This window comes from Callionymus lyra, chromosome 19, assembly GCF_982586985.1.
Source record: "Callionymus lyra chromosome 19, fCalLyr1.hap1.1, whole genome shotgun sequence".
NCBI classification, from domain to species: domain Eukaryota; kingdom Metazoa; phylum Chordata; class Actinopteri; order Syngnathiformes; family Callionymidae; genus Callionymus; species Callionymus lyra.
The window spans coordinates 2947101-2974354 of NC_141836.1; the positions used below are offsets into that span (position 1 = coordinate 2947101).

At 43.3% G+C, this 27254-nt stretch overlaps 1 protein-coding gene and 1 long non-coding RNA gene across 2 annotated transcripts in view; both read right to left on the bottom strand.

Annotated features, from left to right (window-relative positions):
- The window catches only part of bsna (bassoon presynaptic cytomatrix protein a), a 56276-nt gene extending 31604 nt beyond the window's left edge, over positions 1 to 24672 (bottom strand). The window contains exons 1-3 of the mRNA XM_087782488.1: positions 24166 to 24672; positions 10241 to 11666; positions 9735 to 10156 (exon numbers count right to left, since the gene is read on the bottom strand). Of these exons, the coding sequence (XP_087638614.1) occupies positions 9735 to 10156; positions 10241 to 11666; positions 24166 to 24669 (2352 nt within the window). The 5' untranslated portion in view covers positions 24670 to 24672. The remainder of the gene's footprint in view (positions 1 to 9734; positions 10157 to 10240; positions 11667 to 24165) is intronic.
- On the bottom strand, positions 16236 to 21456 carry LOC148058965 (uncharacterized). Its single transcript, XR_015709510.1, has 2 exons — positions 20334 to 21456; positions 16236 to 16274 (listed from the first exon to the last, which is right to left on the bottom strand). It is a non-coding gene; the product is annotated as an uncharacterized LOC148058965 (long non-coding RNA).
- Positions 24673 to 27254: the final 2582 nt, after the last annotated feature.

Genomic DNA, 27254 nt, shown 5'->3' on the forward strand with positions numbered 1-27254 from the left:
AAGATCCTCTTCTATTCCTGGATCGTGTTTGTTCTCCGAGCACAAACCGTTCAATTGTGTTGCCGATAAAGTTGGAGAGAAGAATAGAGGAAGTGTGAGTGGGCAGAAGAGAACAGCTGGGAGGAAGGAGGGCCGATCGAGGTAATGGAGCAGAAGCACATCCAGCTCTTCTCCGAGGGAGGAAAGCAAACACACGACCAAGAAAGAAAAACCTCTCCTCCCATAAAACCCGAATGAAAGTGTCCTTCAGGGAATCATCCATTCAGCAACAAGCTGAAACTACACATTCTTAATGAATCCTCCTGTCGCCGACCTCTCGCCTCGCAGGATTTATTTATATATATATCCACCATTTTAAATGAAGTCTCCGGATCGTTGGTGGATCAGTGATCCATGTGTTCGCTCGTGTCTCCTTCACCGCGGATCAATCCGACACCAGTAATTACTTGAACTGCAAAAAGTCGGTGGGAGAGAGTCTGTCCTGCGGCGTCTGCGATTTGGCTTCCGCACAAACACTCGCTATGACAAGTGACTGACAGGAGGTCGTCATGGTAACCACAGAGGAGGAGTTTGGACCGTCGGAGCGAGTCCGGCCGGAGTGGAGCGCCGAGTTCTGTCCGGAATTCTTGATGCGCAGGAAAATATTTAGTCGTCTCGTCTGACAGATTGGCTTCGGAGCAGCCGAGCATTAAGGTGGAGGCGTGTGAAGATACGTTGACGCCTGTTTGCTCGTTCGCTCTGGACTCGGCTTCATTCGGCCCTTGAGCAATACTTTGGAAGTTCACTCTGCAGTTGAAAAGCATTTTATCCTCCATATGTTCCTCAAAAATGCAAAAAAAATGCATAAATTTAACACTTTTATTTAATTCTCTAAAAGAAACCACACTAGAAGAAGACCTATAGCAGCACATACCTCTGCCAAGGAGCTGATTCCATATGACTTTATTTAAAATTATCATATTATCAAATCAATAAATCAACTCATATTTTCTTTATAATTCAAAAAGTTCTGAACATATTTAAAATATACCAGGTAATAAAGGGAAAATGAATTTTGGTTTCATGTCTCCCGGAGCCTCTGGAGAACCAGGGTCTGGGGTTGTTTGTAGTCCGGTCTCAGGGGTCTTGAATTTGACTGCAAGTTCCTCGACACTCAAGAGCCACGATGACCAAAGCCAGGGGTCAACGGGGTACTAGGGGTCTTCATCTAGCAGTGCCTCTGGACCAGGGTCTGGGGGTGCCTTGGAGGTCTACGAATGTTCCAGGATACGTCCCTGGACCCCTATTTATTTTCTCTGGCTTCAGGACTTGGCTGGAGCCTCGGGAGAACCACAGGCCAGAACCAGGGCCCAGGAGTGTTTCTAGAACTCTGACGAAGGTTCCTTGGACACTATGGCGCCCAATACAAGTCATGGGTCAGCGGTTGTTTGGGGACACGTGCCCTGGACCCCTGTGCTCAGCAGCGGGCCTTAGGACCGAAGAAATAGGGGGCTTTCGGGGGCCAAGTACCAGGGCTGTTAATTTAAGGTTTGATACTAAACAACCCCTTAAGCAGGTCCTTGGTCCTGAGGCAAGGATCACCAAACAGCCGACAAAGGTTCTCCAGTGGAGTCGTGTGACTGTAGGACGGGGAACCTCACACAGAGGAAGATTATTCGGGGAGACAATCGTCTCTGACTCATGCGTTTACCTTCGTTCATGAGTCACCCTGTGACAGGCGTCGCGAGTCCATCAGACTCTTTGATGGCGTGAGTTTGTCACGGACGCGTTAGTGTGTTGGTCTTTGATCCGAGAACATCCGAGACCGACGGAGGGAAGGCGGGAGAGACGCCTCTCTGGCAGTCGGAGCCTGTAGTCGGAGCCTGTAGTCGGAGCCTGTAGTCGGAGCCTGTAGTCGGAGCCTGTAGTCGGAGCCTGTAGTCGGAGCCTGTAGTCGGAGCCTGTAGTCGGAGGCTGTAGTCGGAGGCTGTAGTCGGAGCCTGTAGTCGGAGGCTGTAGTCGGAGGCTGTAGTCGGAGGCTGTAGTCGGAGCCTGTAGTCGGAGCCTGTAGTCCGAGCCTGTAGTCGGAGCCTGTAGTCGGAGCCTGTAGTCGGAGCCTGTAGTCGGAGCCTGTAGTCGGAGCCTGTAGTCGGAGCCTGTAGTCGGAGCCTGTAGTCGGAGCCTGTAGTCGGAGCCTGTAGTCGGAGCCTGTAGTCGGAGCCTGTAGTCGGAGCCTGTAGTCGGAGCCTGTAGTCGGAGGCTGTAGTCGGAGGCTGTAGTCGGAGGCTGTAGTCGGAGGCTGTAGTCGGAGCCTGTAGTCGGAGCCTGTAGTCGGAGCCTGTAGTCGGAGGCTGTAGTCGGAGGCTGTAGTCGGAGCCTGTAGTCGGAGGCTGTAGTCGGAGGCTGTAGTCGGAGGCTGTAGTCGGAGCCTGTAGTCGGAGCCTGTAGTCGGAGCCTGTAGTCGGAGCCTGTAGTCGGAGCCTGTAGTCGGAGCCTGTAGTCGGAGCCTGTAGTCGGAGCCTGTAGTCGGAGCCTGTAGTCGGAGCCTGTAGTCGGAGCCTGTAGTCGGAGCCTGTAGTCGGAGGCTGTAGTCGGAGGCTGTAGTCGGAGGCTGTAGTCGGAGGCTGTAGTCGGAGCCTGTAGTCGGAGCCTGTAGTCGGAGCCTGTAGTCGGAGCCTGTAGTCGGAGCCTGTAGTCGGAGGCTGTAGTCGGAGGCTGTAGTCGGAGGCTGTAGTCGGAGGCTGTAGTCGGAGGCTGTAGTCGGAGGCTGTAGTCGGAGCCTGTAGTCGGAGCCTGTAGTCGGAGCCTGTAGTCGGAGCCTGTAGTCGGAGCCTGTAGTCGGAGCCTGTAGTCGGAGCCTGTAGTCGGAGCCTGTAGTCGGAGCCTGTAGTCGGAGCCTGTAGTCGGAGCCTGTAGTCGGAGCCTGTAGTCGGAGCCTGTAGTCGGAGCCTGTAGTCGGAGCCTGTAGTCGGAGCCTGTAGTCGGAGCCTGTAGTCGGAGCCTGTAGTCGGAGCCTGTAGTCGGAGCCTGTAGTCGGAGCCTGTAGTCGGAGCCTGTAGTCGGAGCCTGTAGTCGGAGCCTGTAGTCGGAGCCTGTAGTCGGAGCCTGTAGTCGGAGCCTGTAGTCGGAGCCTGTAGTCCGAGCCTGTAGTCCGAGCCTGTAGTCCGAGCCTGTAGTCCGAGCCTGTAGTCCGAGCCTGTAGTCCGAGCCTGTAGTCCGAGCCTGTAGTCCGAGCCTGTAGTCCGAGCCTGTAGTCCGAGCCTGTAGTCCGAGCCTGTAGTCCGAGCCTGTAGTCCGAGCCTGTAGTCCGAGCCTGTAGTCGGAGCCTGTAGTCCGAGCCTGTAGTCCGAGCCTGTAGTCGGAGCCTGTAGTCCGAGCCAACGCTCGTCTGCAGAGATTCCCGATCGTCGCAAATTCGCTCTTTGAAGCTGCGGCTTTAATAGTCGTGCGCTGAAGGATCAGCAGCTCAAACTCTTCCCTAAATACATGAAATAACACTTTGTTTTTCACTCGCTGTGTCTCCTCCCGTCCTCAGCGTCTGCTCTTACATGTTGATAGTTGTAGTTCTAAGTAAACACGAGCCGTCAGCTCCTCATAGTGTGTTAGTCTCCAGACTCCTCCTGACTCATCGTCTCCTGATTCTTCTCTCACAGCTTTGCATCTGAACAACTGGTGGGAAACGGGAGTGAAGGGTCAGGGCGGAGAAGAGGGCATGAAGTAATAAACACATGTGAGTACTTTGTGAAATATTTCCACCTTGTTTTGAACCTTTTTTTTCTCTTTACATGTTTGTTTTTATTTTTATATTCGTATCATCTGGACCAGTTTAGTCTTCGGTACCTGGTGTCGATCTGTAGTTAATAAGTTCATCTTTGACTCGACGGATCTTTGTGTAAATGAACAAACTTCCACTTGACTGGAGTGAAAAAATAGCCGATGATCAACGTGTATTTGTTAAAAACAACTAAGAGTCTTGACCGTTTATGATCTTATTGATGGAGGAAATAAATATGGAATAATACACAGAAATATAAGCATATTTTTTTTAATTCCTTGTATATTTTTATGTATTTTCTTCCAATTTAATTTCCAATTCAATGCATTTCATACATGAGTGAAAGATTTGGTCTTTAAACTTAATAATAACTTCGGCAGGAGATGGTGTGATGTGAGGAACTGAGTTGTCTTGGCGGAGGTCTGCGCTCTCTGAGTGCCTTTCCAGCTCATGATGTTCTTTTCGTTCTTTCTAAAGATGATCCGTCACTAAGAACAAACTCTCACCTGTTCAAATGACTTTGAGTCATCGGTTAATATCTAGAACTGTGGGAGGAAACCACCGCGATTAGGTGTCCCTCGCCTCTCGCCCTGGCTAGCTGGCGATGATTCAAGGTTCAGATGAATATCAATCGTCTCGTGAACTTCCACAAACACTCGTGTCGTCTGTGACGAGTTGAGATTCCAGCTTGTTCGTCGTGATTCCTGACTTCCCGAGGGAGTCGAGCCCCGTTCAGCTGCGTCGCCGCGGGAACAGAACTCTCTTCTCGTGACCCATTTAAAGTCAACCTGGTGGAGCGACGCAGGGAAAGTAGGTCAGATGAAACACTCAAATTTAGAAGCTGTGCACAGGCTTCGTTTGACGGATGAAGCGGCGTCAGAACTCCCTGAATGATCTCGTCGACTCATGACGCTCGAATTCTAAAAGTGTCAAAGTCAAGGACAAACGTGGCCCCTTTGTTTATGTTAAAACGGCCCTTATCAGGCGAGAGTATAAAGCTGATCCTGTGCATGTTTTAACTTTGTTAATATCATTTATTACTTGTTCAGTTCTCATTATAACTTGTTTAGATTCTTATTCTTAAACTTGTTTTTCTATTTTTCTAGTATTTATGGTCCCTAATATTAAATATTTTAAACATAAACAAGTTTCAATCAAATCAAAATCAATGGAAATGTGTATAATCTAAAATAACAAACACTAAAATCACACTTTGATGTAATAAATAAGTCATAATTAAACTTCATCAATGTGATAATCGGATTCACTCCTGGAATGAGGAAGAGAACTTGAAGAAGAAGCGATTAACGTGAATGTAGGTCAGTGTTTGCTGTGAAGTCTTGGAGGAAGATAGAAAAGTCATCTCAGCAATAAAGGGCTGCAGATGAAAGGATGAGGCGGAGAGCAGGAACAGAAGGTGACGAGGAAGAGGAGAGCGAGCCGGGAGAGAGAGAGAGAACCACCGGCGGGTCGTTGTATTATTAATTGTTGCGAAATGTTCTGAAGTGCAGCCGCACTGAACCGTCGGTCCATTAGCGGCTCGAACTCTATTTAAAGTTCCAAACACGGAACCGTGACGCACTGGATCTGGACCTACTTTTCAGACGGGACGTCCCTCTTTCTTCCTCGCCTCAGACGGATCTGGACGTCAGTGTTCAGCTAGACTTGTGATCACAGACACTTCCTGTGTGTTTTCTGTCACTTCAGCGCCCACTAGTTGATTTATCTCCCGTTTAAAGAGCAACTGTGGTGTGAAGACGAGCAGCTCCGCCTGCAGAACTAATGGTTTGTTGTTGAATAAATGTCAAAAGCAGGTTATGGAACATTATGCAGCTTCTCATATCCACTGTGTGTGTGTGTGTGTGTGTGTTTATTGTTTACATTTATCATTATGTATGTGCAGCGTCTGCTCTTCAGTGAAAAACATGTCAGAACAAAATTAAAGATGCGAGAAAATGAATGAAACGCTGACACAAAACAAATGTATTGACTTCATTAGTCTGAATGACCTACGACCACAACCAGACGCAGACACACACACACACACACAAATACACACCCACACACGCACACACACCCACACACTCACACTTATTCAGGAACTAATTGCTTTCAATGTGTTATCGGTTTGACATTAGCCCGGAGCAAACCTGTCGACGTGACAACGAAAACATGCACTTTATAGAATAACGGTAACCACGGCGACGGTCAAAGAGCCTCACCTTAATACCTGAATTGAAAAAGGTCAAATATTAGATCAATTCTGTCGCTCATTTTACACAAAAACATGTTAAATTGCATGTTTCAAGTCGCCTTTTTCACCCACATACTGTCGATTCAGCACCTAGCATGTTAGCATGTTAGCATATTTATGTAGCATAAGGAGGTAATGAATCTACTAAAAGTACTTTTTTTCCAAATATATTTATAAACTTTCATCTTTTTGAAGGGCAATAAATACACATACACTAAGGACACATGTCTTAAAACAAGCCTATAGTCATATTTAGAGTTGAAATAGTAATGAATAACTAAAATAAAAATGAATATTATGCAATTTATAGAATAATGTAACCACGGCAACAGTCAAAAAGCCTCACCTTAATACCTGAATTGAAAAGGTCAAATATTAATTAAGTTCTGTCACTCAAATTGATGTCGAAAAATTGGTTAAATGCTTTTATTTTTTTCTCCACATGTTGTCGATTTAGCACCTGGCATTTTAGCAAAGCGGCATTTAGTTATAAAGTCTAAGGCTGCGTCAAAATTCTACCTCTTGCCCCTTCATGTACCCCTTCGTCTACCCCTTCATCTACCCCTTCGACTACCCCTTCATCTACCCCTTCATGTACCCCTTCGTCTACCCCTTCGTCTACCCCTTCGACTACCCCTTCGTCTACCCCTTCGTCTACCCCTTCGTGTACCCCTTCGTCTACCCCTTCGTCTACCCCTTCGTCTACCCCTTTGACTACCCCTTCGTCTACCCCTTCGACTACCCCTTCGTCTACCCCTTCGACTACCCCTTCGTCTACCCCTTCGTCTACCTTGACTACCCCTTCGTCTACCCCTTCGTGTACCCCTTCGTCTACCCCTTCGACTACCCCTTCGTCTACCCCTTCGTCTACCCCTTTGACTACCCCTTCGTCTACCCCTTCGACTACCCCTTCGTCTACCCCTTCGACTACCCCTTCGTCTACCCCTTCGTCTACCTTGACTACCCCTTCGTCTACCCCTTCGTCTACCCCTTTGACTACCCCTTCGTCTACCCCTTCGACTACCCCTTCGTCTACCCCTTCGACTACCCCTTCGTCTACCCCTTCGTCTACCCCTTCGTCTACCCCTTCGTCTACCCCTTCGTCTACCCCTTCAACTACCCCTTCGTCTACCCCTTCGACTACCCCTTCGTCTACCCCTTCGTCTACCCCTTCGTCTACTACTTCGTCTACCCCTTCGTCTACCCCTTCAACTACTACTTCGTCTACCCCTTCGTCTACCCCTTCGTCTACCCCTTCGTCTACCCCTTCGTCTACCCCTTCGTCTACTACTTCGTCTACCCCTTCGTCTACCCCTTCGACTACCCCTTCGTCTAATCCATCTGCTAAAAATCATATCTTTAATATGCATTTTTATGTCTTAAAGATTGCTTTGTAAGAACATTTTGTCCATCGTGCACAACTGGTGTTGCCATGGAAACACCTGCTGATCATCAGCCGGTGTTTATCTAAGCAGTGGTCGTAAACAAAAACAACGTGAAAGTCTCATCTTCTCCAAACACACAAACGACGGAAGGACAAATAAATACATCTGGCATGATGATGATCCAGGTGAAGTGGCGTCAGTAATCCTCGTAATTGTTCTGGCAGAAGTAGTGACAGCTGTGAACACTTGAGTGACAGGCCGCGGTAGAAAAATGGCCTCGTTCATGGAGCACCTGCTGTGTGTGAGTGTGTGTGAGTGTGTGTGAGTGTGTGTGAGTGTGTGTGAGTGTGTGTGAGTGTGTGTGAGTGTGTGTTCCAGCGGTGATGTAGGTAGATGACGGACGCTTCTATTTATAGAGCAACTTTAGCTTTGATAATGAATGAGACGTGCGCAGCTTTCATGTCTCCCTTTTCTCTTTGTGTTACTCTTGACACACACGTGTGTTTGTGTATCGGTGGTTTTCACCCAAACTGTATTTTTTCAGCGTGTTTTCCTCAATAATCGTGTCCCAGAGCTGAAGACACAAAAAAGTGACATATTTCCGCGTCTCATTTCCGGCCCGTCGTCATCCCTCATTAAATTTTCACTCTTCCTCCCGACTTGCTGCAGTTTTCCGTGTGTGTGTGTGTGTGTGTGCGTGTGTGCGTGCGTGTGTGTGTGTGTGTGCACGTGTGTGTGTGTGTCAGTGTGCTAGTTCTTTCTCTCTTTTCTCTCCCTGCTGGTGCACGTGGATCGTCTTTTCATGTCTGGCTCCTTCTACTCTCCTCATCTGTTTAAGTTTGACATTTTTATACGTGGATTTTTAAGTATTTATTTGATTTGTTGACTCAGATCTAAAAGTCTGGTTCTTCACCTGTGATGGAACAACTTTATTTTGTTTTAATTTTCTTTTTTATTATTACTAGTTTAACTCACAATTTGACTATAGGGTTGTTTTAGGAGATTTTTATTATTTACTGTCCATCAAATCAATCAAGGGAACTTAAAAAAATATATCTTGAAAAAAAAAAGTATATACAAAAACATGTATAATAAAACAATTATTCGATCATATTAAGGTTGATTTGATTTATTGTATTATATATATGTTACAAAACTATTTTTTCTATTCTATTCTATTCTATCTATTTATAATCAATAAAATCAATATTGTTATTATTTTATATTTAAATAAAAATGTTTTTTTAATGAAATATAAAATCATTTGTTTTTATAAATATTTTTTTATATTCACTTTAATATTTTTAATACTTAAGATGAGGCTAATGGTCATAAAACAGTAGAGTTGAACCAATATTGACAAAAGAAATAATAATAAAGAAATTATTGTATAAAATGTTGCTGAATTGTGATTAACACACACACACACACACACACACACACACACACACACACACACACACACACACACACACACACACACACACACACACACACACACACACACACACACACACAAACACACACGCTGCTCTAGCTCGTACAAATCGTTAAGTTTTGATAAAATACTTCTGTAAGAAAATACACTTTCTTCTTTAAAGCCACGGAAACGATTCTGCCGCCGCAGTATCAAACAAATCTCTACGTGTCTTGATCCGACCCTGAGTCTTTTACACAGTCAGTCTGAAGATCATTCTTTGTTGTTGGTTCACTCGTGTTCTTTGCTGTAGTAGTTCTATATAAACCTCGGTTGAGTATTTCAAGGACTATCTGGAGGCGCTTACATCACGTTACTGTACCATGAACGACTTCCTGATGACCCTGAAGGCATCACGGCGCTTCTATGAAAATCTAAGATAAGTCATTCTCCGTCTGCCTCACTGGCTTTAATTTCCCTTGAAGTACTTTTCAAACCTTTTATTCTATTTTAGCACAAGAAAAATCTATTTGTTTTATTGATAACAAGACATGCTTGTTTTGAAAATGTGTATCTGGATCGATGAAGAGGTGGTGAGAGTGTAGTCGACCCTTAAAGCTCCCATGTTGTGCCACACTAGAATCATTACGAGGGAACTTGAGATATCAGAGCCGGAGATGTCTTTGTTAAAGGAATCCTTTGAAAACATGCCTCCGTCCTCCCTGGTTCACCAGAACTAGAGTCCAACAATGACAACAACCTTCCAGTGCTTCCTTAAAAGCGACTTTCCAGGTGTCCTATCTTACCTGGCACGAGGGGTCATCAATTGACGGGACTTAATCCGGCTATAGATTAAACCATACGCTGATGATGAGGTGTTGTTTCAGACAACAATCAAAGCTGCATTATAGACAAAGCTCTTACCTCGACAAGATGTGGCGTCGGGTTGAATCCACAAAGGTTGCACACCTGGCTGTGACATTGTGTGCAGGAGTTGTAGTTTGGTGGGTCAGCACTTCCGATGTTTAGCTCAGTTTTGCACAAAGGACAGTTCACTTTTGGCTTAGCAGGCTCAGGAGCAGGCTGAGGAGCAGAAACCGGTTCTTGCTTGGGCGGTATTGATTTTGGCTGTGCAGGAGATTGCTGCTGTTGCTGTCCGTGCATTTGCTGTTTCCCCTTTTGATGGGTTGCAGGCTGTTGTGGTGTTCCTTGGGAGTGAGGTGTGGTCTGCTGCTGTTGCTTCTGAGTTGGTCCATGTGGACCTCCCATTTGGGCACCAGACACTTGACTTGGTGCATGAGGACCTCCCATTTGGGCACCAGATACCTGGCTTGGTGCATGAGGACCTCCCATTTGGGCACCAGGTACCTGGCTTGGCGCATAAGGACCTCCCATTTGGGCACCAGATACTTGCTTTGGCGCTTGAGGACCTCCTATCTGGGTACTAGTTACTTGGCCAGGAGCATGAGGACCCGCCATGTGGCTTGGGGGAAAAGCACCTCCCATTTGACTCTGTGTGTTGGGACCACCCTTTTGAGTAGGAGCATGTGGGCCACCCATGCTAAACGGCTTGGTTCCTTGAGCACTTTGTTGTTTGCTATCAGGCGGGGCATTACTAAAAACCACCTTGCCTCGTGCCGGGCTGGGCTGAGTTGATGCTGTGGACAGTGGTTCAACATTTATCAGAGTACTAGCCTGATTTAGCAGCGAAGCTCCAAAGCCAAACAACTTGGTCAGGCCATCCTGGGCTGGAGGAGGGGCATGACTTTGCGGCTTGTGTGCCGGAGAGGAGCCAGCACTTCTGGTTTGTTCTTGACGCCGGGTCATGGATTGGTGCATTGGAGAGCCTCTACCCAAATCAGGTTGGGAAGGCGCCTTGGTCAAACCAGGTAGGGGTACAGCACCAGGGTGTGGAATCCTTGGGCCACCTGGTTGGTTAGCAGCTCCAGTTGGGCCTCCCATCCCAGATACTCCATGTCCTTTCTGAGAATATGGGTCCGACATCATTCCTTGATGAGACTGCCCAGTCTGCATCTGCTGGCCACTGCTGCCTTGTTGTCTCTGTAGGCCAGGGGAACCATGAGGCTGGCCCTGGGGGCCTGGCTGGGATGAAGGATAAGTTTGGGGCTGGTGATACTGTTGAGATTGAGGAAAATGCTGAGACTGTGGATACTGTTGGGACTGGGGATACTGTTGGGACTGGGGGTACTGCTGTGACTGTGTGTAGGGCTGGGCCTGGGAGAAGGGTTGATTCTGGCCGTAATGTTGGTTCTGGCCGTAGTGTTGATTTTGGTTGTAGGGTTGATTCTGGTTGTAGGATTGATTCTGATCATACAGTTGATTCTGTCCATAGGGTTGACTCTGTCCATATGGTGGATTCTGGCCATACAGCTGATTTTGACCGTAGTCTTGGGATTGAGACTGGGGATACTGCTGCTGCGGTGGCAGTTGCTGCTGCTGGGGTGGCAGTTGCTGCTGCTGCGGTGGCAGTTGCTGCTGCTGTGGTGGTAGCTGCTGCTGCTGCGGCGGTATCTTTTGCTGCTGCGGCGGTAGTTGCTGCTGCTGATGCTGCGGTAGCTGTTGCTGCTGCCTCGGTAGCTGCTGCTGCAGGGATGGTTGTGGCTGCTGCTGCGGTTGATGCTGTTGCTGCTTCTGTGCGTGCTGACTTTGGGCCAGAGGTTTGGGCTGCGACGCCGCAGTTGGCTGTGTTGGCTGGGGCGCCGTCTGCGGCTGGACGATAGGTTTGGCTTGGTGGGACGGCGAGTGAATCTGCTGCTGGCTCTTAGAGCGAGGCGTGGTCATGTCGATGCCAAGAGCCCTCTGCATCTGACAGTTGAGGCAAAGCCATTCCTGAACCTGGGGAAGGAAGAGACACTGGTCAGTTTAGAGCTTAAAAATAGCGACTCCTGTTGATGTCGTACCACAGAATGTCATCAAACAAGGACAGCACCAAAACATCAAGGTCCTATATCATAACTAGAACTGGCAACAGGCTCAAATACAAGCACTTGTTGCCATCGCTTTAAATAGCATGCTTTACAATATGCAACAGTTTCTTACATGAGCGTGTGAAGTTGCTAATTTCAAATAAATCCCAGCGACATCCAGGTTGTCATGAGCTTTAATGACAATGACTTTACATACGATCGCTGACTCAGACAAGGTGCACCCCCGCCGTCTGTCATCCGGACCTTAAATCCATCCTCTAAACTTCAAAGCGGAGGATGAGAGTGCGTTTTGATGGCAGCCCGAAGATTAAAGTACATTTTCCTCGTAATGGAAAGCATGAAGTGCGGCGAGAACCTTTGCAATCAGCCTGAGATTGAAGGGGAACGAAGTAAATCAACCACAAATTGACTGCAGCGCTGAGTGAATGCTGAGCCGCGACCTGAGACAACGACAGTCTGTCTCCGACGCCAAACATTGTTGACAGGCATGCTAACGCTAACATACAATCATGGAACTAAAAGAAGCTTTAAAAAAAAAACCACCTCATCATTATCCCCGCCTCGTGTCCTTCTCCTCCAGCCGCTGATACTCCCTGGTGTCCAGACCCACGGCTTTGCTCTTTAGCGTCTCCCGGACGGAGATGAATTAAAACGTCGCAGCTACTCTGTCAAGCCGCTCTGGTGCCGACCCAAGCTAACCATAAATAAGAGAAACGTTAGCGTCTCTGCGACGGCAGAGAAACTAGTAAATCTGTGCACGTTTCTCTCTTCCCAGAATGCACTGCGCAAGCGTACAGTAGTCGTTACCCCTCCTCTTGGCCATCCCTGAGGTTTCATGGCAGGGCGGAGCAAATGGCTTTGTAGATTGTGGGGTTTGATGGAGAAAAACACCAGGAAAAAGTACAGGCTTCTAAAGCTCCACAGATGATGTTTTCTGTAAACTCAGCTGCTACAAAATCTCCTGCAGTCTCACATCCTTCTCGCCTCCCTTAAATATTCACTTTGAAGCCTCACTCGTCACATGTTCACTTGCCAAAGACCCAATTTACACCCTTCGCTCCTCACTCCGCTCGGAAAAAAAAGAGCCAGAATTTCCCCCGAACGTCTGATCCGAAATAACATTTTTAATTGGCACCATCGTCCTTCCCTCCGCGGTTCCGCCGTCATTGTTTTTGACGATAAACAGGAGAAGAGAGAAAAAAGGAGGTCTGGTGTGTCGTGGAAGGAAAGAAGGGATGGATGGAGGGATGGGGGAGTCGGGAGCAGAGGGAGTAAATGAGGAGAGAGAGGGGGGGGAAGAGTCAGCAGTTTTTCTAATCCAAGCAGCTCCCTTCGCTCTCATGGCGAGATTAATCAAGCGCTCGGCAGCAGCATAGTCTCCTCCGCGCTCGGCTCTGAATAACACTTTTTAATCCTCGCGAGGTGTCAAAAGAAAAGGAAAATCCAGCGAAACATCCAGTGGCTCGAGGCTCGTTGTTCACACGGAGACTCGCTGGTTATCCAGCGTTTGTGAGGTAGAAGCAAAACTCATCTATGTTCATGTGTTACTTCGTCAGAAATGGATGAAAACCACGTCTCGATCTCCACTAATGCATCAGACCTTTATATTAGATCAGACGAAATATTGGTGGTTTGAATAATTCATCGTAATTATTAGCATTAATATATTATGTTTCTGGTCCAGGTTTAATTCTGACATGGTCTTCATGTTGCTTCATGTTGTTCGTTAAAGGGCACCTAATGTGCTGATTTAAGTGTGTCTTAAATTGTTCTAGGACTTCTATTATACTCTATTATACTCATCAGTGTGTTTTTTGCACAAAACTCTCATTTAATAAAGATATTTACATTAGAAAATACGGTTAAGCTCCGCCCACTAAAAATGCGCCGTTTCAGATGAGACTCTCGTCCAAGCAACCACGCCCACTCTGCTCTGATTGGTCACAAAAACACGAGTTGCATTCAAGGACTCACGTAAATTTCAAACTGACCCCTAAAACTCCCATTTTGTACATTAAAAATGAATAATAAAAATAAGGTTTGCTTCTTAATGTACACATTACAAACACACCTAAAGGCAGAAGTACCTCCTAACATGTTTACATAAATATTTATTTTGTTTATTAACATGTAGGTTCTTAACTGACTTAGAGCTTCTAGGGGAGAACACCTGCACCAGAGTGATGTCAGAATGTATAATTTAAACCGTAATCTCGTTTGGCGAGATTTTCCGACGAGAACTTTATTAAGTAATAACTTCAAAACGGAGCGACGTCATGATTAATGACCGACTGCATTTTGAAGACATTTACAACATGTCAAATTAGGCGAGCTTTAAGAAAATAAAAATGTTGTACTGTGGCCTCAAACGTTTCTTCCTGTGAGAGTCCAGGGGACATTATCTTCAAAACAATGTAAGATGATTTCTGGAATTTAGATCATCATTTACATTTCTGAAGCTTTTATAACATATTTATGAACTAAGATAACAGAATTTTTTTGCCATTTATGTTTTTTTCTCAGTGAATAAAGAAGCGTCGGGTCCATGAAAAACACATCTCACAATAACGCTGAGTCAGGAGGAGCGCCGGTCTGGTCTCTCTCAACACGACTTTCTCTTATAGAGTTTGTGTTTTACTTATTTTTGCTAGTTTAAATATTTGACTTTGACTTTAGAACAAGTCTCTTGATGAGTCGAGAGTCTCAGGCTTCTATGTCTCGGGCTTTCTATGTCTTTTTAAAAGTAAGACCACCTTCCAGTTGTCAAACTTAGACCCTGATATTTTTGGACGACCATAAATCTCTGTCAACACAGATGAATAGACGTAGTAAACGGTAACGTTCCGCACGCTAACTGGAGTCGGGAGATGTGTAAAGATGATTCAGGGACGAGGATGAAGGGGAAGCTAAAACAGTGTGTGGACGACTTCTAATCATTTAAGCGTCCCTCATCCTCTTCCCTCCCTCATTATCTCTGCTGGTTTTTATCTGCCTCGGAAGACGCTCACAGCTTCTCCGGGCAAACACTCGCCGTTTGTGTGACACGATTTATCGACTTTATCTTCCACTCTTGCGTTTAGATGAAGTCTTGTTGTGTGTAGAATGGTCACACACACATAGACACACACACACACACACACACACACACACACACACACACACACACACACCCGCCGGCTGTCTACATAAATGATGAACGACCCGCCAGAGTGCAAACTCCACGTCTGAGCCGAGAGATCTGCCTCACACACACCATCAGACGGAGAACATGTTCTTCACAGGTGAAAGTTGAACGCCGCAGACAAATGTGCTGCTCAAGGGCGGCGAGTGACACGTACGGCGTCTTTCACCGCGGCGACCTTCGGAGAGAGAGAGGACTCGAGTCTGTGACGAGGACACGTTCAAGTCTTGTTTCCAAACCTCTCTCAGTTCACGAGGATCGTTTCACGGCTGCTTTTTTAGCATTTGAAAAATCATAGAGGGAAGTGAGCTGATGGGCCAGGTGGTGGTGGAACTCGCTCGCACAACACACACAAAAGGATATTGTACAAGAGGAACCTCAAACTACAGCGTGAGGTTCCTCTTGTGAGGTTCCTCTTGTACTTGTTCCTCTTATCTTTCACGTCACTATTATGTGCGTTGTGCGAGTGAGCGAGTGAGCGAGTTCCACCACAGGTTTTTCCCACTGACTCGCTGCTGTCACAGATTTTTCAAATGCTAAAAAAAAAAAAGGTAATTGCATTAAATAGATTAAATCAAAAATAGTTACACTCATTTTCTGTCAAATAAAAGTGGGTGTAAAGGAGCTGCTTGTCAGGGGGCTGCGCCCTCAGAGTGCTTTTCTAGTGATTATGTTTGTTTCGAAAGGGAGTCTGGGGAGGGACAGGTGCTTCTGGTAGTGGTCTCACCTGTAGACGAGCCCCCCCCTCTGCCCCCACCACAATGTTCCCTGACAAGGAGACGCTTCACGGACATGGAATCCATTAAGAGCAGCCTAGAGGTCTCTCTGTGTCCACATGAACACACGCACTCAGTGATGATGACACTCGTGCTGCACATATGGAGCTCACATGATCCCGCACACACACTCGCACACACACACACACACACACACACACACACACGCACGCACGCACGCACGCACACACACACACACACACACACACATGTGCACTTAAACACCCGTCCGTCATCCGTGAACTCGTCTCTGACTCCAGGAACGACAAGAAGCCACTAATGCACGGATCGATGTCCTGGACATTCCAGGAATATTCCCAGGATGAAGCTCATGATGGAAACACAGTTGATGAGTCGAGAACATGTTCTATGGACGTAACAAGAAGGTTAGAAGGCGTTAGAAGGCTTTAGAAGGTTACAAGTGTTTCTTTAAACATGTAGGTCTGTTGTAGTTTCCTTCCTCATTTCCTTGGATCCTAGTTTCCTTTTATGATTCCTTGTTTGCTATCTCCTATCCTAGTTTTCTCCCTCATTTCCTTGTTTCCTAGTTTCCTTCCTTCTTATCTAGTTTCCTTTTCTGATTCCTTGTTTGCTATCTCCATCCTAGTTTCCTTCCTTCTTTCCTAGTTTTTTTTTTTATCATTCCTTGTTTGCTATCTCCTTTCCTAGTTTCCTTCCTTCTTTCCTAGTTTCTTTTTATCATTCCTTGTTTGCTATCTCCATCCTAGTTTCCTTCCTTCTTTCCTAGTTTCTTTTTTTTATCATTCCTTGTTTGCTATCTCCTTTCCTAGTTTCCTTCCTTCTTTCCTAGTTTCTTTTTATCATTCCTTGTTTGCTATCTCCATCCTAGTTTCCTTCCTTCTTTCCTAGTTTCTTTTTTCATAATTCCTTGTTTGCTATCTCCATCCTAGTTTCCTTCCTTCTTTCCTAGTTTCTTTTTATCATTCCTTGTTTGCTATCTCCATCCTAGTTTCCTTCCTTCTTTCCTAGTTTCTTTTTATCATTCCTTGTTTGCTATCTCCTTTCCTAGTTTCCTTCCTCACTTGTTCAGTGGGTGAAGAAGAGGCTTCACGAGAGCGTGGGCGTCGTCCTTCTGTCCTCACTTGTGTCGCTAACATTAGCTCGTCTGGTACAAAGTGTTCTTTGGTTCATTGTAAGTAAGTAAGTCAATCATTTATATCTGTAGAGAGCTTTTCCAGACCAGGGTCACAAAGCGCTTAAACAATCAAAACAATACTTAATAAAGTATATACTTGTGTTGTTGTTGGTGTTTTTGTTGTTGTTGTTGTTGTTGTAATTGTTGTGGTTTGGGTTGTTGTTGTTGTTGTTTTGGTTGTTGCTGTGGTTGTTGTAGTCGTTGTTGTTGTTGCTGTGGTTATTGTGCTTGTTGTTGTTGTGCTTGTTGTTGTTGCATGGTTGTTGTGGTTGTTGTTGTTGTTTTGGTTGTTGTTGTTGCTGTGGTTATTGTGGTTGTTGTTGTTGCGTGGTTGTTGTGGTTGTTGTTGTTGTTTTGGTTGTTGTTGTTGCTGTGGTTATTGTGGTTGTTGTTGTTGTTTTGGTTGTTGTGGTTGTTGTAGTCGTTGTTGTTGTTGCTGTGGTTATTGTGGTTGTTGTTGTTGTGCTTGTTGTTGTTGCGTGGTTGTTGTGGTTGTTGTTGTTGTTTTGGTTTTTGTTGTTGTTGTGGTTGTTTTGGTTGTTGTAGTCGTTGTTGTTGTTGCTGTGGTTATTGTGGTTGTTGTTGTTGCGTGGTTATTGTGGTTGTTGTTGTTTTGGTTGTTGTTGTTGTTGTGGTTGTTGTAGTCGTTGTTGTTGTTGCTGTGGTTATTGTGGTTGTTGTTGTTGTGCTTGTTGTTGTTGTGGTTGTTGTTGTTGCGTGGTTGTTGTGGTTGTTGTTGTTGTTTTGGTTTTTGTTGTTGTTGTGGTTGTTTTGGTTGTTGTAGTCGTTGTTGTTGTTGTTGTGGTTATTGTGGTTGTTGTTGTGCTTGTTGTTGTTGTGGTTGTTGTGGTTGTTGTAGTCGTTGTTGTTGTTGTTGTTGTGGTTGTTTTCTCGTGAAGCATCAATATTTTAACACATCTTTGTCCTTTAATAACATCCCTTCTTCCTTCTCTCCCTCCATCATTTAACAACATCCCTTCTTTCTTCTCTCCCTCCATCATTTAACAACATCCTTTCTTTCTTCTCTCTCTCCATCATTTAACAACATCACTTCTTTCTTCTCTCCCTCCATCAGTTAACAACATCCCTTCTTTCTTCTCTCCGTCCATCATTTAATAACATCCCTTCTTTCTTCTCTCTCTCCATCATTTAACAACATCCCTTCTTCCTTCTCTCTCTCCATCATTTAACAACATCCCTTCTTTCTTCTCTCCCTCCATCATTTAACAACATCCTTTCTTTCTTCTCTCTCTCCATCATTTAACAACATCACTTCTTTCTTCTCTCCCTCCATCAGTTAACAACATCCCTTCTTTCTTCTCTCCGTCCATCATTTAACAACATCCCTTCTTTCTTCTCTCCCTCCATCATTTAACAACATCCTTTCTTTCTTCTCTCTCTCCATCATTTAACAACATCACTTCTTTCTTCTCTCCCTCCATCAGTTAACAACATCCCTTCTTTCTTCTCTCCGTCCATCATTTAACAACATCCCTTCTTTCTTCTCTCCCTCCATCATTTAACAACATCCTTTCTTTCTTCTCTCCGTCCATCATTTAACAACATCCCTTCTTTCTTCTCTCCCTCCATCATTTAACAACATCCCTTCTTTCTTCTCTCCGTCCATCATTTAACAACATCCCTTCTTTCTTCTCTCCCTCCATCATATAACAACATCCCTTCTTTCTTCTCTCCGTCCATCATTTAACAACATCCCTTCATTCTTCTCTCCGTCCATTATATAACAACATCCCTTCTTTCTTCTCTCCCTCCATCATATAACAACATCCCTTCTTTCTTCTCTCCCTCCATCATATAACAACATCCCTTCTTTATTCTCTCCGTCCATCATATAACAACATCCCTTCTTTCTTCTCTCCGTCCATCATATAACAACATCCTTTCTTTCTTCTCTCTCTCCATCATTTAACAACATCCCTTCTTTCTTCTCTCCCTCCATCATATAACAACATCCCTTCTTTCTTCTCTCCGTCCATCATATAACAACATCCCTTCTTTCTTCTCTCCCTCCATCATTTAACATCATCCCTTCTTTCTTCTCTCCCTCCATCATTTAACATCATCCCTTCTTTCTTCTCTCCCTCCATCATTTAACTACATCCCTTCTTTCTTCTCTCCGTCCATCTTAAAACAACATCCCTTCTTTCTTCTCTCTCTCCATGATTTCACAACTTCCATTGTTGGTTCTTAAGTCTCTCCATCATTGAACACACACTAGAACAGCAGTTTATCGTGTCATTCACTCAAGTTTCTCCTCAAGTGTCTGCAGACGAACGACAAGAATCGTTCGTTATGAATTCCTCTCACCACAGATCAACACGCCCGTCCTAACATCAGTTCCTTCCATGTTGCTCTTCCGGGCTCCTCTCATGTTTAATACATGTGGAGAGATTCCTTGTCACTCCGGTTTCTTCCCCTTCTCCTCCTCCTCCCATCCTACTTTCCCAGAATAGACCTTTGAGGGAGAGAAGTGGTGCTGCACTCTGCAGACCACAGTAGAAGAAGAGAACCAGGGATGAAAGGAAAGTCATTCTATTTAATTGATTTAAAGTTTAAATACATTTGTATCATCATTTGATGATTGATATCAGATCAATGAGACTCTTCTGGAGGTTTATGTGCGAACACCTGCTGCAAATGTGATCGAATCAAGCCTCACTTGATAGAAACCTTTTTGTTCTCATTCGAACTGATCATGATTTTTTCTGTTGATAAATAAAAGTCAAACTTCGCTTTTATTTCATTAATTTTACATTGAATGTTTAATTTAGTCTTTTTCTCGTATCGATTGCTCATTCTTTATTTCCTAGTTTCCAATTACGTTTCTTTCTTTACTATCACGTTATCTTGTTTTATAATTTGTTTGCTTGTTTCCTACTTGGTTTCCTTCTTTCCTATCTCATTTCCTTGTTTCTTAATCTTCTTCCACAGTGGTGTAATTTCCACACTTGTTTCCTAGCCTCCTTCCTTATTTATTTGATTCCTGTTCTGTTCTCTATCTTGTGATCCTTGTATCATAAATGTCATTTCCTTTTCCTCTTCTTTTTTCTTGTTTCTCATCTAATGTCCTTGTATTTTCATTTCCCTCCTTGTTTCCTGGTATCCTAGTTTCATTACTTGTTTCCTAGTCTCCTTCCTTATTTCTTTGATTTGTTTTTACCTGTTCCTTTCTCTATCTTGTTTCCTTGTATGATAAATGTCTTCCTCGTATCCTAGTTTATGACGATGTTTCCAAGTTTCCTTCTTTGCTTCCTTTTCCTCTTCTGTTTTCTTGTTTCCCATCTCATTTCATTGGTTGCAAATGTCCCTCCTTGTATCCTTGTATCCTAGTTTCCATACTACTCTCCTTCATTATTTACAAAGATGTTTCCTTTTTCGTTTCCTACTTTTCTCTTCCGTTTCCTATCTCGTTTCCTCGTTACATAATCATTTCCGTATTACTTTCCCTTGTTTCCTTCCTTGTTTAATGGTTTCTTTCCTTGTTTCCTAGTTTCCTCTTCTGTTTCCTTGTCTGCTATCTTGTTTCCTTGTTTAAATATTCCTAATACAATAGTAGAAATGTGTAAAAGTGTGTTTGAGTCTGTTTTTATTAAATCTTTTAATGATTGTGTTCATGCGCTGTGATGAGCAACAAAACCCCCCGTAGATTTTTATGTTTTTTATTTTTGTGAAGCCTCGACTCAATGTTGTTGTGGGTTCGACTCTCAGACTCTGCAGTCGTTGATCGTCTCTATCGTGGCATTCGTTTGTAATTACAGTGACATTATCGTAATAATGCACGACTTTCATTTGGTTCAATAGAAGCTTCAATTACAGAGAAATCTCTTTGATATATTTGCCGAGTAATTATCAGGACCTGCGTCAGAGCCGCGACCGACCAGTGACGCCAGAGCTGGATCTATTTTTATAGGCTTTATTCTGTTTGTTAAAGGATCAACTCACACCTCCGTGTTTTCAAGAGGTTTTCCTCTTCCTTGTTTTTCCTCTTTTTTTTCCTTGTTTTTACTTTTCCATTTCCTTGTTTCATGATTTACTTCCTCTTTTCCTTCCTATTTCTTTTTCCTAGTTTCCTTCCTCGTCTCCTCTTCCATTTCCTTGTTTTTAATATTCAATTTCTTTCTTTCATGATTTACTTTCTCTTTTGCTTCCTATTTTTCTTTCCTAGTTTCCTTCCATGTTTCTATCTGCATTGCTTTTTTTGTAATTTTCCTTTTTTCATTGTTACTTAATTTCCTTCCTTGTTTTCTAGTGTGTGTACCTGGTATTTAAATTATACTGTAAATTGTTTGTGTGTGTGTGTGTGTGTCTCTGTGATAGACGATCTGATCAGGGTGTCCTCCGCCTCTCGCCCTGGGTAGCTAGGATAGACTCCTCTGAAGGAATCGGGCGAAGAGAACGAATAAATAGATTCTCCTTTTTTTTTAATTTAAAATTCATTGTTTTGTTGTTGGAAGTATTTAGTGAACACAACAAACACACAACATGTGACAGGAGGGGGAGATTTGAGCAGAGAACAGAGAAACACAGTATGCAGATTTTTCCGGAAACTAATTAATCCACTTTACACACACACACACACACACACGTGCGAAAACACACACACACACACACATACACCCACACACACACACACACATACACACACCCACAGCCTGGCCTATTAGCAGCTCCAGGCTCCTGCTGAGTCCAAATGTAGAAGGCAGTGTGTTGAACAAGACAACAGTGGATCAAAACAGCAGCAGAGACGACAACAGTGGATCAAAACAGCAGCAGAGACGACAACAGTGGATGAAAATAGGAGCAGAGACGACAACAGTGGATGAAGCAGCAGCAGAGACGACAACAGTGGATGAAAATAGGAGCAGAGACGACAACAGTGGATGAAAACAGCAACAGAGACGACAACAGTGGATCAAAACAGCAACAGAGACGACAACAGTGGATGAAAACAGCAACAGAGGCGACAACAGTGGATGAAAACAGCAGCAGAGACGACAACAGTGGATGAAGCAGCAGCAGAGACGACAACAGTGGATGAAGCAGCAGTAGAGACGACAACAGTGGATGAAAATAGGAGCAGAGACGACAACAGTGGATGAAAACAGCAACAGAGGCGACAACAGTGGATGAAAACAGCAGCAGAGACGACAACAGTGGATGAAGCAGCAGCAGAGACGAAAACAGTGGATGAGAAAAGCAGCAGAGACGACAACAGTGGATGAAAACAGCAGCAGAGACGACAACAGTGGATGAGAAAAGCAGCAGAGACGACAACAGTGGATGAGAAAAGCAGCAGAGACGACAACAGTGGATGAAAACAGCAGCAGAGACGACAACAGTGGATGAAAACAGCAGCAGAGACGACAACAGTGGATGAAGCAGTAGCAGAGACGACAACAGTGGATGAAAAAAGCAGCAGAGACGACAACAGTGGATGAAAACAGCAGCAGAGACGACAACAGTGGATGAAAATAGGAGCAGAGAAGACAACAGTGGATGAAAACAGAAGCAGAGACGACAACAGTGGATGAGAAAAGCAGCAGAGACGACAACAGTGGATGAAAACAGAAGCAGAGACGACAACAGTGGATGAGAAAAGCAGCAGAGACGACAACAGTGGATGAAAACAGCAGCAGAGACGACAACAGTGGATGAAAACATCCATTCATAATCCATCCATCCACCCTTCCATCCATCCATCCATCCACCCTTCCATCCATCCATCCATCCATCCATCCATCCATCCATCCATCCATCCATCCATCCATCCATCCATCCATCCATCCATCCATCCATCCATCCATCCATCCATCCATCCATCCATCCATCCATCCATCCATCCATCCATCCTTCCTTCCATCCATCCATCCACCCTTCAATCCATCCTTCCTTCCATCCATCCATCCATCCATCCATCCATCCATCCATCCATCCATCCATCCATCCATCCATCCATCCATCCATCCATCCATCCACCCTTCAATCCATCCATCCATCCATCCATCCATCCATCCATCCATCCATCCATCCATCCATCCATCCATCCATCCATCCATCCATCCACCCTTCAATCCATCCTTCCTTCCATCCATCCATCCACCCTTCAATCCATCCTTCCTTCCATCCATCCATCCATCCATCCATCCATCCATCCATCCATCCATCCATCCATCCATCCATCCATCCATCCATCCATCCATCCATCCATCCATCCGTCCGTCCATCCATCCATCCATCCATCCATCCATCCATCCACCCTTCAATCCATCCATCCATCCATCCATCCATCCATCCATCCATCCATCCATCCATCCATCCATCCACCCTTCAATCCATCCTTCCTTCCATCCATCCATCCATCCATCCATCCATCCGTCCGTCCGTCCGTCCGTCCGTCCGTCCATCCATCCATCCATCCATCCGTCCGTCCGTCCGTCCGTCCGTCCGTCCGTCCGTCCATCCATCCATCCATCCATCCATCCATCCATCCATCCATCCATGTGAGTTAACAGGACGAATCATTAGTTTCTAAACGTGAGATAAAAAAGCTGCAGATGTTTCATTTAATCCGAGCGTCTCTTCAGACTCGAGTCTCCGCCACACAAAGGTCAAACGGCAACAGCATGAAAGGCGTGTTGAGAGAAATGTCACCACGACTCCTGCCTCCGTAATCTCTCGCCCTGATCCCAGTAATTGGTGTCACTCTGACGCTGTGACAGGCATCAGAACGTGACGAGAGCCGGGATTATTAGATAACCTGAGCATCGATGAGCCTCAATAATGAAGTAATCTGTCGTTTAACGGACGTTTTCGCTCTTAAAACCATCATTAGTGACACGTTCTCGTGTAGACTTTTCAAATGATTCCCTGAGAAATGATCACGTCTGTGTTTAATCCACAGTCGCGAGGAGAGAAATCTTTCAATCCAGGATTAATCCTCGTTAAAGAAACTTTGATCAGCAAGAGGCTCCGTTATTACAACACTTGAAGTTCTTGAAACATCCGACGTCCACAAACCCTTCAACACCTCGTGACAGCCTCAGATGTCCCAGAGTCTTGATGTCCCTCAAGGGTGGAACCATCTCACGTGAACATTCTGTCTCAAGATCTTCTGAGCCGAACCCTAGTCCGTACATGCTAGAGACACTCAGATCCAAACACTGGATCGAATCCACCAAAACCACCATTTAATTCCTTCAGTCGGAACATTTCCGATCCAGACGCACCACAGATCAGAGTTATTACCCATCATGCACGTCTTCAGGAGACCTACCTCGGTCAGGTGTGGGTTGGGGTTGAACCCGCACTGGTTGCACACGGTGGACTTGCACTGGGTGCAGGTGTTGTAGTTGGGAACGGCCGGCGGGTTGTGGAGCTCAGTGGTGGTGCACACCGGGCACACCCTGCTGCTCGGCATGGGCGCGATCTGTGGCACCGAGTAGGGCGAGGTGGGCGTGATGCCGCGGTCCGGTGACGCCGACGGAGACCGGCCCGTCCTCGAACCGCCAAAGTCCACCTGGAGGTTTTTCCGGGAGGCGTGCTGGCCTGGACTCTGACCTCCGTGGACCCCCATGCCTGAGGCCGCCTGAGCCTGACCCAGCCCGTGTCCCGGACCTGTGCTGTGGCCCGTCTGGCCGGGACCCTGACCAGACTGCATGTGTCGGGGGGAGCTCGGGGTGTCATGGGTGGCCAGGCGGTAAGGTTCGGCTGCCCTGGACCCGATTCCTCCTCCTGAGCCCATTCCTGCTCCTCTTCCACCCACCATTCCTCCTCCCATCCCTCCTCCCATTCCTCCTCCCATCCCTCCTCCCATCCCTCCTCCCATTCCTCCTCCCATCCCTCCTCCCATCCCTCCTCCCATTCCACCTCCTATTCCACCTCCAATTCCTCCACCTCCCATACTGCCCATCCCTCCTCCCATTCCCCCCATTCCACCTCCTCCCATCCCTCCTTGTTGCATGCCCAGCTTGGGACTCATCTGACCCATCGGACCCCTGAGAGAGAAGAAAGAGAAAAACAAAGAATTATTATCTTTAATCAAACAGTTTTCAACTATAATTAAACAGTTTTCAACAATTTTCAACTATAATCAAACAACTTTCAACAATTTTCAACTATAATAAAACAATTTTCAACAATTTTAAACTATAATAAAAACAATTTTCAACTATAATCAACAACTTTCAACAATTTTCAACTTTAATCAAACAACTTTCAACAATTTTCAACTATAATCAAACAACTTTCAACAATTTTCAACTATAATCAAACAACTTTCAACAATTTTCAACTATAATCAAACAATTTTCAACTTTAATCAAACAATTTTCAACAATTTTCAACTATAATCAAACAACTTTCAACAATTTTCAACTATAATCAAACCATTTTCAACTTTAATCAAACAATTTTCAACAATTTTCAACTATAATCAAACAACTTTCAACAATTTTCAACTATAATCAAACTACTTTCAACAATTTTCAACTATAATCAAACAACTTTCAACAATTTTCAACTATAATCAAACAACTTTCAACAATTTTCAACTATAATCAAACAATTTTCAACTTTAATCAAACAATTTTCAACAATTTTCAACTATAATCAAACAATTTTAAACAATTTTCAACTATAATCAAACAATTTTTTAGCTATAATCAAACAATTTTCAACTTTAATCAAACAATTTTCAACAATTTGTAACTATAATCAAACAATTTTCAACTTTAATCAAACAATTTTCAACAATTTTCAACTATAATCAAACAACTTTCAACAATTTTCAACTATAATCAAACTACTTTCAACAATTTTCAACTATAATCAAACAACTTTCAACAATTTTCAACTATAATCAAACAACTTTCAACAATTTTCAACTATAATCAAACAATTTTCAACTTTAATCAAACAATTTTCAACAATTTTCAACTATAATCAAACAATTTTCAACAATTTTCAACTATAATCAAACAATTTTAAACAATTTTTTAGCTATAATCAAACAATTTTCAACTTTAATCAAACAATTTTCAACAATTTGTAACTATAATCAAACAATTTTCAACTTTAATCAAACAACTTTCAACAATTTTCAACTTTAATCAAACAATTTTCAACAATTTTCAACTATAATCAAACAATTTTCAACAATTTGTAACTATAATCAAACAATTTTCAACTTTAATCAAACAACTTTCAACAATTTTCAACTTTAATCAAACAATTTTCAACAATTTTCAACTATAATCAAACAATTTTCAACAATTTGTAACTATAATCAAACAATTTTCAACTTTAATCAAACAATTTTCAACAATTTTCAACTATAATCAAACAATTTTCAACAATTTGTAACTATAATCAAACAATTTTCAACTTTAATCAAACAATTTTCAACAATTTTCAACTATAATCAAACAATTTTTAACTGTAATCAAACAATTTTCAACTTTAATCAAACAATTTTTAACAATTTGTAACTATAATCAAACAATTTGTAACTATAATCAAACAATTTTCAACTTTAATCAAACAATTTTCAACAATTTTCAACTATAATCAAACAATTTTCAACAATTTGTAACTATAATCAAACAATTTTCAACTTTAATCAAACAATTTTCAACAATTTTCAACTATAATCAAACAATTTTTAACTATAATCAAACAATTTTCAACTTTAATCAAACAACTTTCAACAATTTTCAACTATAATCAAACAATTTTCAACTTTAATCAAACAATTTTCAACAATTTTCAACTATAATCAAACAACTTTCAACAATTTTCAACTATAATCAAACAATTTTCAACTTTAATCAAACAATTTTCAACAATTTTCAACTATAATCAAACAACTTTCAACAATTTTCAACTATAATCAAACTACTTTCAACAATTTTCAACTATAATCAAACAACTTTCAACAATTTTCAACTATAATCAAACAACTTTCAACAATTTTCAACTATAATCAAACAATTTTCAACTTTAATCAAACAATTTTCAACAATTTTCAACTATAATCAAACAATTTTAAACAATTTTCAACTATAATCAAACAATTTTAAACAATTTTTTAGCTATAATCAAACAATTTTCAACTTTAATCAAACAATTTTCAACAATTTGTAACTATAATCAAACAATTTTCAACTTTAATCAAACAACTTTCAACAATTTTCAACTTTAATCAAACAATTTTCAACTATAATCAAACAATTTTCAACAATTTGTAACTATAATCAAACAATTTTCAACTTTAATCAAACAATTTTCAACAATTTTCAACTATAATCAAACAATTTTCAACAATTTGTAACTATAATCAAACAATTTTCAACTTTAATCAAACAA